At 36.9% G+C, this 23,534-nt stretch overlaps 4 protein-coding genes across 12 annotated transcripts; all 4 read left to right on the top strand.

The window, feature by feature from the left end:
• The first annotated feature begins 675 nt into the window (after positions 1 to 675).
• Positions 676 to 7,215, top strand: LOC104592696 (putative magnesium transporter NIPA8). 7 transcript variants are annotated; one of them, XR_016084325.1, is made up of 13 exons: positions 676 to 867; positions 949 to 1,061; positions 1,725 to 2,009; positions 2,256 to 2,343; positions 3,236 to 3,297; positions 3,520 to 3,605; positions 3,703 to 3,776; positions 4,422 to 4,524; positions 4,684 to 4,812; positions 5,307 to 5,396; positions 5,576 to 5,762; positions 6,596 to 6,695; positions 6,792 to 7,215. XR_016084325.1 is itself a non-coding variant. In XM_019196938.2 (13 exons), exons 3-13 carry the CDS (start codon positions 1,917 to 1,919, stop codon positions 7,002 to 7,004), a joined length of 1,155 nt encoding a protein of 384 aa, XP_019052483.1. In that variant the 5' UTR covers positions 681 to 867; positions 949 to 1,061; positions 1,725 to 1,916; the 3' UTR covers positions 7,005 to 7,215. The 7 variants fall into 7 exon arrangements, 6 of the variants coding, with proteins under 6 accessions (XP_088757907.1, XP_088757909.1, XP_019052483.1 ...); XM_019196938.2 differs by having other exon boundaries at positions 681 to 867; positions 5,576 to 5,692; XM_088901780.1 differs by having other exon boundaries at positions 681 to 871; positions 5,576 to 5,692.
• A 237-nt stretch (positions 7,216 to 7,452) lies between these two features.
• On the top strand, positions 7,453 to 12,186 carry LOC104592695 (binding partner of ACD11 1-like). 2 transcript variants are annotated; one of them, XM_010252143.3, is made up of 5 exons: positions 7,453 to 7,851; positions 7,990 to 8,140; positions 8,215 to 8,290; positions 8,963 to 9,052; positions 9,509 to 10,270. In XM_010252143.3, the coding sequence occupies exons 2-5, from the start codon at positions 8,025 to 8,027 to the stop codon at positions 9,836 to 9,838; spliced, it is 612 nt and encodes a 203-aa protein (XP_010250445.1). In that variant the 5' UTR covers positions 7,453 to 7,851; positions 7,990 to 8,024; the 3' UTR covers positions 9,839 to 10,270. The 2 variants fall into 2 exon arrangements, with proteins under 2 accessions (XP_010250445.1, XP_088757910.1); XM_088901784.1 differs by lacking the exon at positions 9,509 to 10,270 and adding an exon at positions 11,768 to 12,186 and having other exon boundaries at positions 7,453 to 8,140.
• Positions 12,187 to 12,217: 31 nt separating this feature from the next.
• LOC104592694 (uncharacterized) lies at positions 12,218 to 14,171 on the top strand. The gene is made up of 4 exons (XM_010252142.3): positions 12,218 to 12,548; positions 12,654 to 12,729; positions 12,852 to 12,929; positions 13,296 to 14,171. Exons 1-4 carry the CDS (start codon positions 12,433 to 12,435, stop codon positions 13,626 to 13,628), a joined length of 603 nt encoding a protein of 200 aa, XP_010250444.1. The 5' UTR covers positions 12,218 to 12,432; the 3' UTR covers positions 13,629 to 14,171.
• A 2,473-nt stretch (positions 14,172 to 16,644) lies between these two features.
• LOC104592693 (putative 3-beta-hydroxysteroid-Delta(8),Delta(7)-isomerase) lies at positions 16,645 to 23,021 on the top strand. Of its 2 annotated transcripts, XM_088899659.1 has the most exons (5): positions 16,645 to 16,783; positions 16,869 to 17,074; positions 20,902 to 21,048; positions 21,171 to 21,279; positions 22,553 to 23,021. In XM_088899659.1, exons 2-5 carry the CDS (start codon positions 16,927 to 16,929, stop codon positions 22,815 to 22,817), a joined length of 669 nt encoding a protein of 222 aa, XP_088755785.1. In that variant the 5' UTR covers positions 16,645 to 16,783; positions 16,869 to 16,926; the 3' UTR covers positions 22,818 to 23,021. The 2 variants fall into 2 exon arrangements, with proteins under 2 accessions (XP_088755785.1, XP_010250443.1); XM_010252141.3 differs by having other exon boundaries at positions 16,712 to 17,074.
• Positions 23,022 to 23,534: the final 513 nt, after the last annotated feature.

The raw sequence follows: 23,534 nt of genomic DNA, 5'->3' as shown, positions 1-23,534 counted from the left end.
GTGGAGTGCCGCATCCTGTGCATCGCAAAATACCCATTAGTTTAATATAAATAATGGTTCAAATTATATTTTTTGCTAATAAGCGTATTTTAATAAAAAAATCTTAAATCTTAACCTCATTAATCTTGACATTAGTATAAAGGGAAAAGTACGGAGACACGATGCAGAATTCTGAATTCCCTCTGTACTTTGAGTCTAGTAAATTCTGAGCTGGGCTGATTTATACTTCTCCCATGAGAGAAGATTGATCAGGCCAGGGTCAAAATTTGTAAGGTTAAAATACTGTTGGGATAGGATGCCAGTTCGGAATTAATGCCAATTCACGGGCGTTGGTGGTCCTTTTACATGTTTATAGTTCTACATAATAAATCAGAAATCTGCATTGAACAAATCCGTACTATGGGTACTTCCGTATTACTCCCTATAAATATGTAGGATGCCATTTTCGAAAAAAAATATAAATATAGGATACCAAGAGTGCAAGGAAGTAAGTGCAGGAAAAAGTGTCGGTGGGGTCCCAAACTCGGCATAGTTGATTTGACGCCTTGACGTTGACTGGTTGTAACTTTTTTCGTCGGTTGAAAAACGGACGGACAACTTGTTGGAATAAACTATATTAATTATCTCATTATTCTGTGGATTAATCTAAACCTAATCGAATATGTATAAAAAATAAATGCTCAATGAGTTAATCGGGATCGGGATCGGGATCGGGATCGATCGATAGCGATGATAGGGAGATCTTTCTTTGTTAGAAAGCAAGCTGAAATACTACTACTAATAATAAGCAAATTAATTATGTATACGAGAGGGTAGAAGAAATAGAGGGAATATACCGTCCCACGGTTGAGTACGGCGGGGAATGCGGTTGGTACTTCTCTCTCTCTCTCTCTCTCAGACACGATTGTTTTATGACATTCAGCCTAAATTTAGGTTTCTGCCTTCCAGATTTTTGCTTTCGTTCTATCGCTCCGTAATTTTTGTAAACCACTCTATTCGCTCCATAAGTTGGTTCTTCAATCTTCTGCTGTCTTGACTTCACCGACACATTCAATTTCAAGGCAAGTTGTCTCTGCATTATACTTCATTTTTTTCCTACACGAGAAACCGATCGGTTCTTTGTTGATTCCTACATTTTAAGCCATCAAGGGTTCGGAGATCTTTATCTTGCTACCTGTGTAAACTGTAATTACACTTGTGGAAGCAAGGCTGCTTAACGCTTGTTCTGGATCTTGCATTTTTGTTTGCTTTAAAATATATATCTTGAATCATCGCTTCTTTGTCATTTTCTGATGTGGCTTTTGCTGAAATCCCTGTTACCTGCGGATCTGATAAATTAGATATTGCAAAGTAGATCTACCTATAACGTTATTGTTCTTTTATCAATAAAAAACTAAAATGATTCTTTTGTCCTTTGAAATGATAGTCAAGCTGTAGCTTCTACTGCCATTTTTGTTATCCTGCATTGCCAAAGAAAATGTTTCTTTATTTCTTATTAATAGTTACTAGATCTTTCTTATTAATATTGTATCCGAAAGATATTTGGGTATGGTTGGATTGTGAAATTTGTGTAATTTTTTATCCAATTCAGTTATTACTGAAAGAGTGAGAGCGTATTATGATTTGTGGAAAGATGGTAATAAGAGAAATTGATATTGTAATATACTTAATGGCCTGTCCCGCTAATGGGACGAATTTTGATCTGACCACTACAAGCGATGCAGGCATCAGAACAAATTCCTGTTCAAATGCAAATTGTTGCTTGAAGGGTCTCCTTAATCCTGATAATGGGCCGAGGACGACTTTTTGACTTTCCACTCGTGCCACTGCTTCATGGTTACATGGCAATCAGGAACTGCACTAAGGCTGAGAGTGGTTTTCAACTACAGAAAGGTGCTTTCTGACATCCATAATCAATGGGGGAGTGGGTTGTTGGAGCATTCATCAACCTTTTTGGTAGTGTTGCCATAAACTTTGGGACGAATCTTCTAAAGTTGGGTCATAATCAGGTACTACCTCATTTAATCTGGATATGTCTCCAGCAGGCTTAGTACAGTTAAACTCTTCTCTTGACGCTCGGTATTGGTGAAGTGGAAGTTACTTGACTTTTTTTTTTGTACTGCTTAGTGTTGAGTCATTCTGATGAGTTTAAAAGCTGTTGTCTTAAGTTTTATTTATTTATTTTTTATCTTTTTTTTTTTTAATGATGGAGGCCATGTTTCAGGTGTTTATGATTCTAACTAAATTTCTTGCAGAGAGAAAGGCTTTCTATGCTAGACAATGATGGAGTCAATGGAAAGATTGCCCTGAAGCCAATCATATACTTCCAGACTTGGAGAGTTGGTAATATTCAGGCTAATGGTGCTTAATTTTTTAAGAGTTAGGGGCTGTTTGATAACAGCTGAAGTTGCTGAACTGAAAGACTTATTGTTTTGTATACCCAACTTCAGTTTCAGTCATTAAGGATTTCACAACCTCCTTAAAATCTTTTTCACTAAAAACAAAGCGATAAATTTTTCAGTTCAGTAAGTTATTAAGTGACCCCTTAGTTACTGATTCAGTGTTTTAAAAGGTGTGTCACGTCTGAAGCCAGGTGATCCTACCTGGTTTGTTGCTATATTGTGATAAATCAACTTTGAATTTGATTTTGAATATATAATTTACTAAATAGGGTATATGTATGATGTTTAGAGTTCAAACACTTTAGAGTTTAGCCTACATAGGATGTAAAGACCAATCCAATCCATAAAAAACAAAACAACCAAAAACCCTCCCACCATTTTACATAGGTAGAGTATTCCCACTATACAAAAAGACCCTATCCACCCCAGATTTGGCTAAACCATTGACCATACATAGGTGATAGGACTTTATTGTACAAGGCTATATCTTTCATGTTAATAAGGTTATACTTTAACCAACTCACCTAATAGGCTTTTTGAAATATTTTATTAACATGAAAGATATAGCATTGTACAATAAAGTCCTATCACCTATGTATGGACGATGGATTTAGATTTGCACATTTTCGTATAACAAGTTTTCTCTTGTTTCGTTTTCAAAAGTGCACCTACTTTGTTCAGGCTGGTGCCTTGTGCTCCAAGCTTTAGGAACTCCTTGTGCTTAAGTTATCTTTCTTGCTTTTAAAACACTGTAGAGGATCATACTGAGTTTCCAAATGGTCCATTTGAAACTATTGAAATTAATTATAAATATTTGGGTCTTTTGCATGCAGGTATTCTTTTTTTTTCTCTAGGGAATTGCCTAAACTTCATTTCCTTTGGATATGCTGCCCAGGTCGGTGTCAAATATACTAGTCCTGTTGGTTGAAGGATAAATAAAGTTTGAGCAACCTTGCATTTATTTATTAATTTATTTTGATTCTAGTGTTTTAATCAATTTGGTGGATTTTTTTCTTATGGGGGACCACCTTGTGCTTGTTTAGGTTTCAACAGATAACTGGAATCTGACAAATACAGTGTTTCTTTTCTTTTGTTTTTCATATTTTCCTTCCCACAGTCACTTCTTGCAGCATTGGGATCTATTCAGTTTGTATCAAACATTGCATTTGCGTACTTTGTTTTGAACAAGATGGTGACTGTCAAGTATGTTAAAATCAAAGCGAGAATTTGTTCTTTCCAGAATTATGGCTCTTTGCTTCATTTTTTATTTCAGTAATCATGAAGATTGGTCCTTTTGCAGGGTGTTGGTAGCCACAGCTTTTATTGTCCTTGGAAATATCTTTCTTGTAGCTTTTGGCAACCTCCAGTCACCTGGTAGTTATTCTCACCATGGAGAGAGTACATGTTAACTCCCATTTCTGTGCTTAGTGATGCCCACTAGTGCTTGTTGCATTTTTTTTTTAATGATAAAAATTGTTGCATCTTACACCCTGTTTATTCCATATTGCTCACAAGCCACTTATGGCACAAAAAAAGAAAACAAAGTTACCGTGTACATAGAAAATTAAGAGAAACTGGCAGAACTAAAATATGGAACACCTAAGGTTGCATTTGGTAGAGTAAATGTTTACCAGCATGCAAGCAGTGCTTGTGGTGTGTACATGGAAACTAGTTGACCTGCCATATTGTGGTCCCATGACTGACATCCCCTGTGAAAGTTGACCCAATTTGTTCATAAATCCTTATACTTTTCTGATTTTGCAATGTTCCCCCATTAAGGTTGTTGTCTAGAAGAATATGATAGTTTTTTTTATTCCTTTTTTTCTCTTTCTTTTTTTTGATCAGCAAGAAAATGATAGAGGTTATGGTCACTATCATCTAATAAAGTAAATGTTTAGTGTAGTTAATCTCCTAGTAGGAAATTCATTTATGTAACAAATTTCCATATTCATGTGGATTATGGGCTAATGTTGGATTCCTCAGTTGATGAAAAATCCATTTTTTCTCTCTCTTTTGCAGTTTATACACCAGAGCAATTGGTAGAGAAGTACAGTAACATTATCTTCCTTCTTTATTGCCTCATTTTGGCCTTGATTGTCGCTATTCATCATTCAATTTACAGGTGGGAACCACTTTTGTTTATGTATCTTCTTAATGGAATCAGCTGTACACATGCTACTTTGATAAAGCTGCTTGATTTCCATGGTCTAACATCATTCATAAAAAAACTATCAAGATTTTCGTACATGGATCTTGTAACAATAAAAAATGGAAAACACAGGAGAGGAGAGCTTATGCTTGCTGTTTCGGTAAATGACCTCAGTTCCTATTGGCACATGTTGCTGCCTTTTTCCTATGCTGTCGTCTCTGGTGCTGTGGGATCATGCTCGGTGTTGTTCGCAAAATCCTTGTAAGTTGCCTTTTTCACATAATGATGAAACAGCAACCTTAAATTTTCCTTATTTTTGTATCTAAAGTTCATAAAGCTTCACATGCAATATGGCTCTTCATAGAGCACAATGGCAGGGCAGGATTTGTGTTGCAAGCTCAAATAGCTGGGATTAAGGCCAAGTTGAGTTGAATTTGTATATTCATACTTTATTTATTTATTCTTGTTTTCCAGGTCCAATTTGTTAAGATTAACCGTGTCCAGTGGTTATCAGTTGCATAGCTGGTTCACATACTCCATGCTTCTTTTATTTCTTAGTACAGCTGGATTTTGGGTAATGATTTGCATAATCAACTCATTTTATATGAAGGTTTCAGATATATATTACATTTCCAAACCTACTTAGAAATTACTAGTTTTCCAAACTACTAACTTGATCCGTACTTTGTCAGATGGCAAGGTTAAATGAAGGATTGTCACTATTTGATGCTATTCTTATTGTCCCAATGTTTCAGATTGCTTGGACCTTCTTCTCCATTTTTACAGGATTTGTTTACTTCCAAGAATATCAAGTCAACCTGGGGCACATATCAATCTTTTACCTTGTAGGGTTCTCTTAAGTCAGGATGACAAGCTTATTACTGATTATTAAACAGGTCTTTGATGCCATCAGGACAACAATGTTTATACTAGGAATGATATCTGTGTTCATAGGAATTTCTTTGCTTGCACCCGATGAACCAAAAGGTATTTTTACTTAAAATTCCAATTGTTTTTCCTGCAGGATCATGCACAAATTAACAATTGAGAGTAACTCATGGTTTTTCCCCCTAGGTGGTGAAGTAAAGGATTCTTCTTTGGTGTCTTCTATGGATTCAAGCATTGTGACTGATATGGACAGGTATGATACAATTCTTGTACAGATTGCCGATCTCATTCCCTGGGATTTCCTCCAAGAAGAGCTCTTGCAGGTTAAAATATATCTCCTGTTTGTAAGATTTTTGTGGATAAATTGTAGACAAATTTTTTAATCGGTAACTGTAAAGCTTTAGTGCATATAAATAGAAGATTTTTTTTTTTTAATCAAAGAAGTGCCTGGAAACCCAAAAAATTGTGGACAAGTTTCAAAATATGAATGGAGGCATGGGGAAAAAGATTCAAGACAAAATGTTAAAATATAATTTTCTATAGTTATTTTTTTTTAATTTTTACATGGAAATAAGCAATTTAGTTTCTTGTTGTATATCTAAATTTAAAAGATTATAGTTAGATCTTTTAGTAGACGAACTGCATAACATATAATTTCATAAAATTAATGAGAATATGGGATTATAATTTCATTGACCAGAAACAGCAATCAAAGAACTTCTACTAATGAGATTATAGATAGAAAAAGACCCTAGAGTACCAGCATTTAGAGACAATTACAAACACATGGCTGACAAGGCACAACTATAAGAATACTACAAATACATCTCAAGTGTTAGCCCCCTGACCTGATGCCCCCAAAACCAGTTCTAGTCTTGTGATCCTTTCCCTTGCCAAAGCATCAGTTAGGCTATTAAAATTTTCTGATATTGGAGTCCTCTTGAAAATGTTGTTGAAGGATGAGGACAGTTCTTTAGCTTCTTTAATTCCCAGGTGACCAAGGACTTTAAAGCCTTCAGGATGTATCTGACCTTAAAGACATTTAATATACCAACATTCTGTTCTGTCATTTCGGTTTTTAATAGGTTATATTGTCATTTTAATGGCCAAGTGAGATGTCTCTATGTGGTTTTCCCAATTTTTCTAATATTTACAGGATGGTGAAGCTGCCTTGTGAAGAAACAGAAATTAGAGACACTAGATCATTTGGGAAAGCAATGATGACAAAAGCTACATCTATAATAACCAAGGCAAAGGTCTGGCAAACTTGGTGGAGTTTTGTTTTTTTTCCTTCCTTTTAATTCCTCAATTGTTAAGGACGTTTTAACATTTATCTCTGAAAATTCTTGCAGGCTGCTTGTATGCTGTCATTAGGTCTAGGAGAGGACTCAATCAGTGCATCTTCAGTTCTAGCAATGCCTATGGTGTCATCAAGGATGACAGGATTTAGGGGAGCAGGTTTTGATCGGACCAAGTTTTTATCCTTGAGAAGTCCTGGTTGGAGTAAGATTTCAATGAATGAGGATGATGCAGAAATGATGGAGACGAGTTCAATACTCTCATAGAACTGTGGGTAGGGGTTGCAATGCATCAGGATGTCTGTTAGGAAGAACATGATTTTTTCCTCTTTTTAATTTCTATTATTCTTGTATCTTGTTTGTATAGAAATTATATTTCTTGTTTTTCTTTCTTTCTGGGCTTTATATGGTTTCAAGGTGTATATTATCAAAGTAAAGGCACCACACTTAAAGGTTTTCTTTTTCTTAGTTTCAGTTATGTTATTCTGTTTCCTTGTTGTTAATCAAGAAGCCATTTTTTCTTCTCTAATGAAAAACAATGGCATGAAGACTGTTATTTAATTTTACTTTATAACATAGTAATAATGCCCATTTTAATATTCAAATTTCAAAGTCCAATTTTTTTGGTGGCAAAAAAAATCGTGTGTTTACATCTGCATAATTACTCCTCAAAGCTGCCAAAAAAACTTTTTTAACAATTTGCAAAATCTTCAGATATACATTTTATGCACAGAAAAATACCTTGGAGTGGTATGATGCTAAATCTTTCTTAACAACTTGCACATTTGGTATTCTGATGTCCAGATCCTGTTTGCACAGTGAGATTTTACTCAACATAGAGTTTCTGGTAATTTTTATTAGGGGTGATCTCCCTCTCTAGCTATCCAGGGCTTCTTGGGAGGGGAGACTCAAACTGGCATTCTACACTTGCAGCCCAAGGTTTTGTCATCCCACCAAGGAATGACCCCTTCTTTTTTTCCATAACAGTCAAGAACTAGAAGCTATTTAGAGCTATGGGGCACTTATTTTGACTCTTGAAGTCTTTGCACTTGGTTCTGTTTGAGACACTTTGGCAGCCCAAGAAAAAGCAAGTAGAGAGAAAAGTTTGAAATAGGTAAAGAGGAATTGCCTTTCAAACTCCTTTATTCCCCAACTTAAAGTGATTCTCCAATACCTTATCACACATTTGGATTCTCAACGCTATTGTTCCTCCTCTTATAACTGCTTCTTGCATATTGGAAATCAAATGTAGGATTGGGAAGTAAGCTGTAGAAGAAGCTGTGGGCTATGGGTACCCTAGATCTAACCATACAGGTTTTCAACCTTTCCCCCAAGGTTACTGTTGCTGACCTTAATAGTTTCTTATCCTATTGTGGAACTATTGAGGATATTAAGTTGCTCAGGTAATTTATACTGTTTTTTATCCATTAAAAGCTTTTGCGGTATATTTGATGGCTTTAGATGTTATTGTTGTCAGAAATGAAGACCAATCACAGTTGGCTTTTGTGACTTTCCGTGAGCCATATGCCCTGCAAACTGCTCTTCTCCTAAATGTAAGTGGTAACTGCTAACAGATGCAAAATATTATAAAAAATGATAAAATTCTTATTTAACACTTTGGTTTCTTATAAATGAATGTTTAACTAGGGGGAAGAAAAAGCAATGCTTGTATCTGTATCCCTTTGTGAATATATTGATTGCTAGCTAACATGTCAGGATGGCAATTATGGTGTTCTTTATGTTCCTAAAGAAAAGATTTTAGTAATTCCCATTTATTATGATATTGCAGTTCGATATCCATGGGCTAGCTTGGATAAATTGCTAAAGCAGAGTACTAATTGCCTAACATACCTTTTGATGCCTACAAAACCCTTCTTTTTTCCTTTACCTTTTGTTTTCTTTCTTTGTTTTTTGGCTTTAGCCTATTGATGCCCAGGCTACATCCTTCTTTTTATCAATACCCAGGCTTGATTTTCCATTTAAGAAATCAGATACTGAACCTACCTGAATTATAAAACTACACCAGTTTGATGTTCTTATATCTATGAATATGGTGAATGTTTTTTTTTTTTTTTTTCTGTTGCCAGTCTTTTGTAAATTGTAACTACTTCCCCTTGTTAATTTTGTTTTGAAAATTTTTGTCAACAGGTTTGAGCTGATCAAATCTAATGGGTGAATTGTTATTGTAATTCTTGTAAGCATTCATGTGTTGCTATTGTATGCAGGGTGTTGTCATCGTAGACTATCCAATTCGTGTACTACCTCTACAAAATTTAGCAACTCCCATTTCTGATAGGACGAATAATGGAAGCCAGGTAGTGTCTAATTTTTTCTTGTTTATGCTATTCACTACCTTAATTCTCTCTGTCATTTACTGTAGGTCTTGATCTTGCTTTAGATCATGTTTACGACTGATTAATGTTAACTAGCTCTTTACTTAGATATCATGTTTTAGGTTCTATATATCTTCATTATCTGCTGATTCCATGCAAGCCTAATCTAATAGATAGGGAAGCTCAGCCCAATAAGATTATACTCTTATATCATGTCAGACTAGCTATAGGCCTAATCTATAGTTCTGGCTGACTATCTCAAGTATGGTCATCAATCCTCATCAAGAGCATGTACTCCTGTGGGTAAATTGATATTTGGGTGCTGGTAGGTCATTATGGTTATAGATTTGATTTGGAATGATATACTACAGTGGGTGTTCATAAAATGAAGAAGCTGCTTTCATGAACCATGGCCTAATGAAGATCTAAAATTTACAGAATCAGTGGCAAGGTGTCTTTCCGATGGTACAGTCTGTTGTGCAATCTGTAGCTTCACATGCATACGAAACTTTGAACAGGACCAAGGATGGGTTAGAAGCGAAATACAGACTCTCAGAGAAAGGCAGAATGCTGGGAGAACAGACAAGATTGGCGATATCTGCAGCTGAGCAGAGTGCAGTGAGGGTTGGATCAGTAATCATGGATAACGAGTATTTCTCGGCGGGTGTACCTTGGCTATCTAGTGTACTAGACAAGACAGCCAAGCGTGCTGCTGAACTGGGGGGTCATGACAAGAGAAGAAACCCTAACTCAAGGAAACAGAAATGACAATAGGGTAGTGATAGTGAAGACTTAGCACAAATATGAATCAAGGTTTTTAATAGAATATATAAAACTAAGGGGAAGGCGACCTGCTGTATGCAAGGGGAAGGCTGTAAGGGGGAAGCCTGGATTTCCTAAAAAGCAAAAACCTGCGAATACTCTGAGAGCGCAACATCCAGCTGCACATTGGGATTATATGTTGTATATATGTATGTTAAATTCATAGGGGATGTTGATGTGCAACTGGATACTTAGCTCTTTACTCTTAAGAGTGTTTGCACGGTTTTTTCTTTCAGGAAACCTTGAAGAAAATACTTGGCATATCCTGTTGTGCGCTTCTTGAGCCCTAAAATGTCAGTGTCTGTGTCCTACTTTTGAAGATGCTTTTGCCCTTTATCTGGTTGATATTGATAATATTAAAGATATTTTATTCATGAAGGAATTGTGTTTTTAAAGGCCACGTCTAAATGCATTGAGCACTGCAAGCAAACTTGGCAAGCCGGTGTGCAACTTTATTGCAGTTCCACTTAAGATGAACTGGAAAGGAAGGAATCCACTGACGGGCGGGAGATGAATAAGAGAGAGAGAGAGAGAGAGAGAGAGAGTCGATTTCAATCATAATGTTGTGAGGTCCCGGCCAAATCAAGAGCGAATTTTGAGGCATAATAAACAGACCCAAGCTTCATTCCACTTCTTCCGGCGTGCAACGGCCAGAGGATTGGCTCTTCTCTTCCAAACACAAATTCTCTGTGGTTTCTAATAATCACATTCGCTCCTGCAGCTGCTATCGATGTTTATTTGAAGGATATCAACAGGCGGTGGGACGCAATGAGACATGCTAACCTGTTGATTTAAGGGTAGTGGAACTTCCATGCCCCAATGCTCCAAGCCAAATTAATTAATCTTAATCCAAGCCATGCAAATGATGCCACAAATTAAAGGTTGGAAAAATTCTCAATCGGTCTGAATCTTAGAGGAGCCCGATGTAGTTGAAATTCTTCGATTCAGGTAACCTGACTTGCAGCCTTCATCAAAGTGGAGTTGGGATTTCCTGCACTCGGTTTCCTTTGTGCAGGGGTGTGCATTCCCAATCAAATTGGGATACGTTAGAATTTGTATACAACTCTAACTTAGATATGCGAGCCATTTAAACGGTCAGTTTAAATTTGTTAGTTTTGCTTTTTAATATTTAAAAATAAATAAAAAGGAAAAGTGAAAGCTTTAACCGCAAGACTATATTCCATTGCAAATTTTAATGTTGTCTGTAAAACCCTATTCCCCTTTTCTTTGTTTAACATAGATTGAAAGAAGAAGAAATCGGAACTCCATAAATGCCGACTTCTACAGGTGAAGACATTGCTATAGAAAACTCTCAAGAAATTTGTGAAGCATATGAAATCTTGACTGACGAGTACAAAGAAAACTGTTGCAAACCAAGCCGCCTCTAACCTGGTGCATTAACAAATGATTGCAGACCAAATAAGGGTGGAAGTCATTTGGAAGTAATTGTTTCAGGCGCCCGTCAAAGTGTTTTTTTTTTTTCTTTATATATATATATATAAATTTGACACACACATACTAGGTGGGTTTTTTGACTGATCCAATGAGAGGTTAGATGTCTCCGAACCGGCAAATGGCCACTCATATCGGTTTTTTTTAATCTTTTAACTTTTAAACAAAGAAAGAATCATCAAATGGCCACTAAAGCTGGCGAAACCCTGTCTGTCTATTGGAATGCTGTGTGCTGGCGCCTGGCGCTATATAATATAATAGGAGTCGTCGATCGGTGAAGCGAAAATGTGGTTTGAATTCCCATTTCTGGTCGGAACTGATTATTATAAAGGTAAAACCCGGAGGTGGAGACAGTTATAAAGGTCTTTTCACTTTTAAGTGCATTCACTATTTTAATTTCTTTTTCATGTTTATGTTTTGCAGTGTGCACTGCTTCTCGTTCTGGAGCTGGTATAAAAAAGTGAAATAGAAATGATGGATGGGACCGCATTTTCGAAGGCGAAATCGAATAATATGTGTGGATTGTGGAAATAAGAGATGGTGATGATGAGAAGTCACTTCAATTTTGATTCTCTCAAGTTGTGTTGGCGTAAATTGATCTGGAATAATACTGTGAGTTGGAACGCAAACAACCCAAAATTAATATCGATACTGACCTCTTTAAAATTAAACCACCAAGTGCTTGCTGTCGATTGCTTGGAATTGGATGATGAGATTGATGTATATGTGTGTACATATGCAGGCATTGGCATTAGCTAGATTAAAAATATTGGATGCCGGGGTTTCTTTCTGTCTTATCTTATGATGGATCATGCACGTATCCGCTTTAACTAAAGCCAAAGGGGGGGGGGGGGGGGGGGGGGGAATGCCTTTTTTACTTTGTCAAACTCCTTTATTCCCACTTTTAATTCACTATTTCACTTGACTACTGATTGGCTTCTGTGCCTTGTTGGAAGTGGATTCTCACCACTGGCCACTCACCCAACTACTCTTTCCTCCCTTTAAAGCAAAGCAAAGATAGTTTTTGGAGGACGAAGGCGAACGTAGCAGTGGAAGTGGGAGTAGGGAGCTTAATTTGGGCTTTTGATATGGGTGCGTCACATCTGACAATATCAGTGCTCAACCTTTCCCCTATAGTAACCTGTGCAGATGTTTTCAGTTTCTTCTCCTACTGTGGAGCAGTTGACAAAATCGAGTTAGTGAGGTATAATTCTGTATCTGTTTTAATTTATTTCCAGTGCATAAAATTAATTAAATATACATTGGATCATGGTTTTAATTAGCTAGTTGTGGAATATAATTATTGCAGAAATGAAGACGAATCACAGATGGCTTTTGTGACATTCAGGCAGCATTACGCCCTTCAAACTGCTCTTCTCTTAAACGTACGCAAGTGAGACAATATCCCATGCCCATGCCCATGCCCATCATGCATATAATTAACGATTTCATCGTCATCAAGGATTTAACCATTATTTCTTGTTTTGCTTCAATAATTCAAACACAGAATGCCGTCATTGTAGACCACCCAATCCGTATACTCCCTCCGCAAAGCCAAAATTTAGACAATACAAGTCGCCAGCAGGTGTGGTTCCTCCATCTCTAGCTACTACTTGCTTGTTGTTCAGAGATTTCTTTCAACAAATTAAAGTTGTTGGAAAATGCTTTGAGAATGATCACTTTATAAACACCTCAAGATCAGCAATTTGTGCTTTACAATGCTAGCTACCTATGGTTACTTTATATCATTTTGAGTGATCAATTTATATTTATACACCCTGAGAATAATGATGTACGTACGTAGTGCTGTTACGTTATTCTGTGATGATGATCGATCTGTACGTTGCAAGTTGAATTGATGTCAGTGTAGTATAAAATATTAAATATAAGGGGGTCATCATATAGTTGCTTAATTTCATGGCCGGGTCTAATATATATAATTAATATACAGAAAAGGAGAAGGCGGCATTACTCTGTGGTGCAACAACTACAACAAGATATGGGTGGAAAAGGATATCAAGCTTTGAACATGAAGAATGCGCAGGAAGAGATAGAGGTGAATTACAAGCTGTCAGAGAAAGGCAGAGTTGTCCTGAGTCTAGAGGGAAGACTGACCATATCTGCATCAGATCACACAAGGAGGGGAGTAGTTGGATCAATAATCATGGACAATGAATACTTGTCAGCTGTAGCTGTTGGGCTAGATAAGGCAGCCAAGTGTGTGGCTCAACTGGCCAACTACGACCAGATTAGGCACCCTTACTCCAAGTGTGTGGTCTTGTAACATGCATGAGAATTGAGATTTCCTCTCCTATTTAATTAATTAAAACAGCCCATGTGATTATGTGAACTGAAGGCTCTCTACCCAGTACCTCTGTACCTACCCACGTTGCCAATTCCATACTCTGACTGACTCGACCAGGCTTCACCCTTCAGACAATCTTAAACATCACCTCGACCATAACATCGATCCCTGATCCCCGGCCCCATTGTTTTTTATTATTTATCCAAAGGTGAGTTCCACCATTTGGGTCGTTCAATTCAAATTCAGTATATAATGAGCAGAACCGGCCGGTTTGAAAAATTCTAAGCACAACCCGGATGGTATTATTAATGGGGCAGGAACAGGAACACTACTCATCTGCTTTTTATTTTATTTTTATGATGTTGTGTAAGGAAGCATGCCACTGTCAAAAGCAATCAAATTTATTTTCGTTTTTAGATACACATGTTTAAGTTGTGGACAATTTTTCAGTACGTATCTACAAGTATGTAAACGAAAATTTAAAAAGTTCAAAGTTTAAAATTCCTTATGTAGTTTTCTTGATTATAACATTGTTTTTTGGGGTGATAATCGGGTTTTTGAAAATAACCTTGGCAGGATTTAAAAAGCATGCCACTGTCAATGGATCATTAATATACCAAACAAACCATAAAAAAAAAAAAATTACATTAAGACATCAAACAAATATTTTTTTTTTCATATTTTATTATTTATAAATTATGAACTATACTTATATTTATTTATCCCTCACTTAAGGATACAGAAAATTTGGGGATTCCTCATCTCCCACAGAAAATAGGTGTCTCACCTCGAATCCACCCCACCACGATGATGAAACGAATCAAGATGAAGTAAAGTGTCTTAACTACAGGAGCAAGGGACAGAAACAAATGCCCCATCCCATACATCACTCGGATCCCACTAATAATATGCATAAAATTAATAGATAACCCAAATACCCCATGCTAATAGCAAAACTGTATTCGATGCTTGTAAATGAAATATTTATCTTTTATATGCACAACTTCTCTCCCGTGGTATAAGCATTTGACTGAAACGTAACCACGGGAGGTGTAAGTATTTTACCCTTCTTTGATTTCGACTAGCGCATTTTATATTCAAGTGGCACTGACATTTTTAATATTTTGCTCCATTCATCCAAGGCTGTCAATGGGTGTATGTTCTACGTTCTACCTGACCAAACCGAATTGATTGAACAGATTATATCATCTTGCATTCCAATTATTGAGGTAATATTATATAGAGATTTATAATTTTTGTTATAGTTTATGTTTAAGAAAGATATACTTAATATAATATGATTTTGGCTAAAAACATTCGATTTATTAACATAATTGTCAATATAATTTTAAATATCAATACAATCAGGTTTAATTAGATAATAGCCAATTATCCCAATTAATTAATTGAGAAGGTTCTGGGTCTATAATCTTATCCTAATTAATAATTGGGTTGTTTCGGAACTGATAGACTTTGTTTGGCAAGGTTTGCGAACCACTATTGATTCAGACAGTCGGACCGTTCGGTCCAAAAACCTCATTTTATTTCAAACCCAGTTTTTGGCTAAAAACTATTGAAAATGTCAATAACTTATTAATTCAAGTGGTTGAATCGTCAATCAATTCAATGGTTTTTGATTATTTTTTATTTTTAATTAATTTATTTATTAAAACAGGTCATTTATTCAAACTGGATGATCGAACTGTCGATTCAAAAACCGGTAATAGAGTTCCGTTTTCGAATAATTTTTTAAGATGTTATTCGAAACCAGACCCGACTCGTTAAAAGCCCTAGATTCATTTCAAATGCTACTAATCAAATCAAACGGTTGAGTATGACCGATAATGCCTTTTTTTTTTTGGTAGAGTTGATCTCTGAGATGGGCCCATTAACGTTACCTTTTCAAACGACCTTAGCTGTAGGGGCCCTAGGGGCAACGGGTGCAAGACTGCAAGTCGGACACCTAACTTGAAAAATTAGCCCAACCCAAGCCCGCTGAAGTTGCCAGCCCAACCCAAAGGCCAAGTCTCCTGCTGGTGTAGGGTTAAGTTACAGCTTACGGAGTTACGGCCTTACGGGTCGCGGACAGGGTACCCGCTGGCCGGCCCGGCCCCCATCCGGTGTCTATGGTGTATTATAGGCTATATTAGTACTTTGTTTGGGAAAAATTAGGGATGACAATTTTTTTCATCCCCAATGGGGACTCGACTTTTCCGATTCAATGGGGTCAGGGATGGGAATTATTTTGGTGGGACAGGAACGAGAATTAATAGAAATCCCCAATCAGGGTCAGGGTCGGGGATGGGGATTATGGTCCTCACCCCACCCCGACTCCGATTATGTATATATATATATATATTATTTATATTATATATATCAAAATATATAATTTAAAAATTTTATTTATTTTAAGTAAATTTATTTTCAATACTATTATCTAAAAAAATTTCGGGGATTTAGGTCATCGCAGGGAACCCATCCCCGCGGGGATTGGGGATGGAGGACAAATTTTATCAGCAACAAGGATTAGGGATGGGAATGAGGGTTAATTTCAGAATTAGGGTCGAGAATGGAGAATATGATCCCTGCCCCAAACCCGCCCCGTTACCATTCCTAGTAAAAATCGAAAAAGAAAGAAATAAATAAAATACAATTTTTCTTTTGAGAAAATACTAGATTAATATACTATAATTTAGTCCTACTACCATTTTGATCCTTAAATTTTAAAATACAATAATTTAATACATAAACTTTCAAAATAGATCAATTTAATACTTATCGTTAATCAGTCATTAATTAGCATTTGAAAAAACATAAATATCTTTTAAATATCATTTAATTTTATTTATCAGTAATCCACGTTAGATAAAAAATGAATAATCCCAAATGCTTAATATTTGGATGATTGATAAAAAGAATTAGATATCACCCTAAATGCATTTATGTGTTTTCAAATACCACTTAACGATGTTTGTCTTTAAAAGTTTGTTGAGTGGCACGAGGCCCAAATTACACAATTTACTAATCGGAATTTTCCCTTTTATTTAATAGTAGATGAAATTGAAAACACTACAGCTGGTTGAAGCGAACTGAACTGTACATTTTAAGAACAAAGTTGCTTCCCCTCTGACTCAGTGAGTCTGGGCTCTCTACTATCTCCCTCCCTCCCTCTCGCTCGCTTGATTTGTTTTTGAAGTGCTAAAACTGCTGTAGTTGCAGCTACAAGAGCGGATCCAAGGAAGGCCAAGTTTACCTTTTGGAATCCCAGCAAGAGAAAATGGCGGGAATTGACACCTCCCACCCGTACGTCCCCAGAGATTTACATCTCCCGGATTTCGTGCCTGGTTTCCTCCCTCAATCCACCATTCTTGCCGTTTATGGCCTTTCTTCCTTTCTAGTCGTCTCTCTCGTCTGGCTTATTTCAGGTTTGGCCTTTTATCAGTTGTTTACTTCCTTTCTTTGCCATTTTGCTTAAACTCAATAGCATATCTTTCTCTAGATCCTACGATCTGGTTCGATTTTCAAAACATTGAATTAATAGACAACCCGAGGGTTGATCCATGCATCAATCAGATTACCACATAATGCTAATCACCCATAAAAGCCACACTGACTGGATGTTTGGGGAAGTAACGACTTTCTTGTAGTTTTGGCATCCAAAATTTGCATTAATATACAGGGAGCCGAGAAATTTGACAGACAGCAACGGGATGATGTGATGGAAATTTAGCCAATTTGGATGATGTGATATTTGGAGCCCATGAACAAGATGCAATTTTCTGTGAGCATGGTCCTATGACTAAGGGGATCAAGCAGGTCCTCTCAGCATCACGTACTGAAGTACTGGAGCTTTGTAGCATAGTTGGCCCATTATAGCATTATTTCTAAACCATTTATACTCCTACCAAAGGTCTCTCTTCCCCAGGTCCATATTTCACTTGTACTACTGCTTTCTCCAAATGACATTTATTGGCAAATCTAAGACCATGGAGAAGAGGAACTAAGAAGGGCCAGTGGAAAAAAGCTGGGTCTATTCTTTTTAGGTGGTGACGAGTCTGCAATAAAAATGTTGATGGAATTGGAAAAGGGGAGGATTGGAGAGGGGTTTTTCTTGAATAAATTATAGTTTATGGATGTTTGAACTTTGAAGTCTTGAAACGGTAAACACAAAGACCTGGTTTGTAAAGGGCGTGCTTGTTCTTTGTGGGTGGGGAATTGGGTGAATATAATTAAGGGTGGATTTGCACTGTTTGCTTCAGATATGTTTTTTCATCTTTGCTGAAAAAAAAAAAAAGAAGGCAAGGCAGTGAGGATGTTCTGAGGCCGGGTTTACCTGGGGAAGGTGTGATTGTTGTTGGCTGTTGGTGGTTTATTTTATGCAGAATTGTAAAATTTTGATTTTTTTTTTTTTCTGGGGAATGGTTGTTAAATGGGAGTTGGTGATACTTTGTCACCATGGTGAATTGGTGATACTTTGTCACACCGTATCTCAATCAAAGGAATTAGATTCCTAGCAATGATGATGAGTGTCTCTTTCTTGTGACTTTTTTGTTGCAGGATTTTGATTAAATTTATTTTCAAACCCTCTTTTCTCTGTACTTTTGTTGTGAGATCCCTATATTCAATTGTTGTATGGGGTGCATGCCCTAAGTAAAGGTACCTTAAGGGTGTGAAGCATGTCCCATATACTTCAAGGTGTCAGCCTCCAACATTGAGGTAAAGGCCTTTTTTTTTTTACCTTAAAAGTTATTGTATTTCTCACTTAATTCTGGAATGCATATGTAGATGTTCTTTAACAACTTGGAGACACTTAATTACTTTGTTCAGGAAGCCTCTGAAGGAGTAAGCCTACTGGTTTCATGGTGAGGCTCAAATTTATTGACATTTTGATTACTAGTCATGGTTGTGTAGCTTCACTAGCATCAGAAACCCGAGGCATTTCCTTGGCAGCATGCACTTCTTGAAGCTAATGAAGTCTTTGACTTCCAGAGTGTGACGTTCCACAATGTTTTGCCCCGCAAAAGCCTCGTTGAAGGTTACAGTCCATAAATTAAGCTGTTTAACCTTAACTAAATAGGCCGACTGGCTCAGTTGGTAAGGTCTCTAGCTGGTTGTAGCAGAGATTTGGGATCGAATCCCAGCTTCACCAGGGTTGAGAGGAGAGGTCATGGGTTTGGGGATGGGCCACCTCCAATTGTGTAGCCCACTAGCCCCGTTGAAGATTGAAAAGAAAAGGCCTTAACTAAATTGGCCTTATTATTTTAGTCAGTGTGCTATTTTATTGGTTAGGTAATATGTGTTATTACTGTGCTTTGACAATCTATGTTTCAATGGTTTCATCTCTTATTGACAGTTAATGTCACTTTCCAGCACCCTTCCAGAGCCCACATCTCTCAAATTGTCTACCAAACAATAACTTTCAGTTTTTATTGTTGTAAGCTTATTTTGATGTAAGGTAGGTGTATGATATGATCTAGAAATGTCTTAAGATTTTTTAGCTTTTTATTATTATTATTTTTTTGCATTTTGATCTAGTTGTGCAGTTAAATCTGGTTCTAGTACATTATGGTTCATGTTTTCAAGTCAGACTGTTTGGACCACAACCTGCCAGCCAAAACAAGCTGGTGTTTGACCTGGTTCTGGCACCACTACCTGCTGGTGCTTGTTGGGTAGCTACTACCAGTCTTTGTTACAATCTACAAGTCATTATTAAGAATTTAAATTTTGAAATCATAACCATTAACCATAGCAGTTGGAAGAATGTTATGCAAATCATCATTCAACTGGTAGTATCAGCCCTGGAAAGAAAAATCCTAGGATTAGCTTGACTTTTAATGCATCAATGGTGTTTTATACACTTTTTCTTTTACTTTTTTTTCCGCGGGGGGGGGGGGAGGGGATCTCCAGAAGACTTGTCAGACTGTGTACTGGCAAGGATGTTGAGGTGTATGAACAGTAACTTAACTGGACAACAATTTGATAGCTTTCTTTTACATCAAATACAGCCCTAGATGGATTAGAACGGGAAACACACACAGGGACAAAATTCTTATAACTATGGGTGAACATTGAGAGGGTCTTGGGCCAAAATACAAGTCCAAATCTGAGTATGGAATGGGATTAGGTTGGTTTGGGCCCAGTTCAACTTATAATGTGTACTAATATAAGCAATATCCTGTACATTAATCATAGTGGGCTTGTTTGTAAGTTATTTCTAATCAGGTTAAGTAGGGAGCTTATTAGCATGACCTACTTTATTTGTCTATTTAGCCACATGGAGGTATCCTTTTGCTGATCTAGACCATTCACCTATCCTCTTGGATTGGTGATATTTTAAATCCTGCTGTCCATGTCAGCACCATTCCAACCTTGTATAGGAGTTTTTGTTTGATTAATAATAGCCCTTTTAAAATTTCAACTTTTAACAGTAAAGTTACTCATAAGGATGGACTTATCGAGATCATATGACAAGGTCTTTTAGGCAAAAAATATTTCCATTAATTTAGATCGAGGAGAGGAACATGGGGAGTCCCTTTGAGTTCCAACTCATTTGTCACATGGATGATTCCTGTTTAGGTTTCTTCACTAAATGGCATGACCAGCAGACCTGTTTATTGCATATTTGTATGTCAAATGTATTAGTACCTTGAGTTCAGGCCAGCCCAAGGCCCAAAGTATGAGATCGTGCTAGTCTCAATCTTGGGTCTAACACCAAGCAATTAGTTTGTGTCCAGGCCTGGCCTGAACTAAAGCATGAGTTTGAACCTTGGGCCAGGGCAACCTCAGCCTGATTAGGCCTGGCATGATGATTAGCCCCCCCTGTAATGATCCAAAAGTATGGGATAAAGTTGACAATGATGAACCACCATAGAGAAATTTCTTTATAACTCCTTACTCCTTAGCATGAAAATGATCTGAAAAAGATAATGGTTAAGGTAGTTTTGTAAGTTGGCTTTTCTTTATACTAGCTGGATATTTAGGATTGCACTGAGCAGCTATATCCACACAATTTGTTTTGAAGTGTCATGGATTTTGAAGATTGATTGTATTCTTATTTCTTGGAAGTTATAGGCCATTACTTATAGTTTATGAAGTTCAAAATATGGTTTCAGCTTGAATGCAACTTATTTTGTATCTTAGCTGGGCTTGAAATGTCTTATTTTATTTTTCTAGGTTGTTGACTAGCTAACAATTAGAAGATGTTAGTATAGTTTTGAGCTCATTTACTTTGTTGACTTTTTGCTTACTCTAGGTCGGGCACCCAAGATATCCAAGATTGATAGATTGCTCATGTGCTGGTGGGCATTTACAGGCCTGACCCACATTATCCTTGAGGGTTATTTTGCTTTCTCTACTGAATTCTACAAGGAGAAGACTCCTTGTTACCTGGCAGAAGTTTGTGAGCTCTTTACTTTTCCAACTTTCATAAGTGACCACAAGATTTTATTTATTTATTTTGACAGCTACGTGGCCTCTAATCTATGACTTCTCTACCCATAATGTTGGAAAAATTCTTGTCAGGGAAAGAATATAGTAAAGGTGATTCAAGATATGCAGCAAGGGATGCTGGTGTTGTTGCTGTTGAAGGGATCACTGCAGTTCTAGAGGGTCCAGCAAGTCTTCTAGCTGTGTAAGACCCAAACTCAAGTATCATTTAAGCATTTCTTCTTCTTCTTCTTCTTCTTCTTCTTCTTCTTCTTCTTCTTCTACTTCTTCTTCTTATTATTATTATATTGTTATTATTATTATTATTATTATTATTATTATTATTTTATGTTTGCTGCTGATTCTTAAGTTTTCATTTATCATCTAATGGTGTTATGTTTCTATTTTAACCTTGTCATGTTGTGCAATAAAACATGGTTGAGTTGGTAAGCAGGTTGTATCTTTTCTCTGCATTGTAAAATTTCTTTTACAGACTACAGAGATGTTTCCCAAGCAGTATAAGCCTATAAGAACTGGTTCAGGATTTGTTAATGCAAATGCATAGCAAATGGAGGGCATGGCTACTCATAAAAATAATCTAGAAACCTAGGCTTACCTGTGGGCCATGTTTGGTTTGACAGAAAATAAGAGAAACAGAAAGTTCAGAGAAAGTTTTCAAGGAGTTTCGCAATTTTCCTTGAGAACTTGCACTCAACTTTCCGTTTCACTCTCATCTTCTATCAAACCAAACATACCTTGAGTGATCAGATTTCAATGTTCATTTTGATCTATGGGGGGGTACAGGAGGCAGGCAATGGAAGCAATGAGATTGGGTCATGATTGGAATTAATTCTGCAACACGATCAATTGGAAATGTGGCAATGAGCCAGACTTGGTTGTCCATGAGTGCATGAGTGGAATGTATCATCTCCTTTATTTTCTTCTCAGGCTTGTTTTGTTGTTTGCAAAGGTCATCCCTTCCAAGACCCTAGATATCTTGGACTAACATTGGGTGGTGGCCCTTTTGCTGTTTGGACAGACCAATCTTGGAATAGTATGTGTAGGTAATTTTCAGAGGTTGTAGTGTAAAATGGTTCAATGTGGTCCCTTGTGCAACCCTCTTTCCATGTTGAGCTTCAGCTGGATTGTCCTCTAGGCCTGTTCTAATTGACAGGATTCCTTTTCTTTTTCACCGTCATTTATTCAAATAAAGCTTAAAAGAAAAAAAAATCAAGGGCGCTTATTGACTATGTGGCTGACACGGATGAGGAAACGGTTTTGGTTTTCCAGAGGTTCTTCCCATCATATGGATGGTCTGGGTCTGCCATTTCAATCTTCAAGTGGCATATTCATCTTTTACCCTTTGTTTCTCTTTTACTTTTGTTGGGCATTGTTTGGATCAAATTTTTTTAGAAGAAATCATATATAATTCACTTTATAAGAAATCCTTAATGTTTAAAATTTCTATGACTCTGCAGGTATGCTATTGGAACGAAAAAACCATATAACTTCATACTTCAATTTGCAATCTCGTTAGGCCAGCTCTATGGACTTGCAGTCTATTTCATTGCTTCTTACTTGGAAGGTGACAACTTTGCTGCAAGCCCATACTATTACTATGCATACTACATTGCAGCAAATGCCTCCTGGAGTGTGATACCCTTACTCATAGTTATTAGGTGTTGGAAGAAGATAAGTGCTGCATCTCAAGTCCAGGATCAGAAAAAGAGCAAAGCCCGTTGAGATTTTGCTTATTCACTGGAACTGATTATTATCTGGCCTCAGGAATCAAAAATCTTCTTTCACCCATCACTTCATGATATACAATTCTTCTTTGATTTTCACTGGAAACATTTTGATTTTAATGTTCATTAGTTTAAGTTGGTGCAATTTCCAAGGTCTACTTTTTTATCAGATTTGTTGGGTTTATGGTTTTTTATTTTTCAATGGCTGTTTAATTACTTGAACAGATTTTGAATAGGATACACTGTAGGAAGAATTCCTGGCTGAAGGAAATGCTCTTCTCAGTTTCCACGGTCACATAACTTTGAGAATTGAGACTCCTCTCACCGTCGCGTATAATGAAAAAAGATATTTAGAGGATGCAAAGCTGAAAAGCGAGAGATAAGAGGCAGCCGTTGTTTGTTTCTTTTCTTTTGAAAGAGGCGGCACATCAAAAGACAGGGAAGGTACGTGTGTTAATTGTTAAAGCACACGGGCGGACACAAGGGTGCATATCTTTTCAAAAGCATAACCTGTGGTCTAGTGAGTCGAACCAAAGGGGCGTGCTCCATTGGGATATCTTCTCATCACAATTGCCTGTTTTCTTTGTGTTTGCATATGTACATTCGGCATCTAATCGAATGGATGTGTCGTGTGTGTGTGTTTCCTTTTCATTTTTTTTTTCTTTTTATTTTGCTTAGATAGGGCTTCTCCTTCAAAGTTCAGTCACAGAGCTGG

Source organism: Nelumbo nucifera, chromosome 3 (assembly GCF_055504915.1).
Source record: "Nelumbo nucifera cultivar China Antique chromosome 3, China Antique-T2T, whole genome shotgun sequence".
NCBI classification, from domain to species: Eukaryota; Viridiplantae; Streptophyta; class Magnoliopsida; order Proteales; family Nelumbonaceae; genus Nelumbo; species Nelumbo nucifera.
This window is presented reverse-complemented; position numbering and strand designations above follow the sequence as displayed.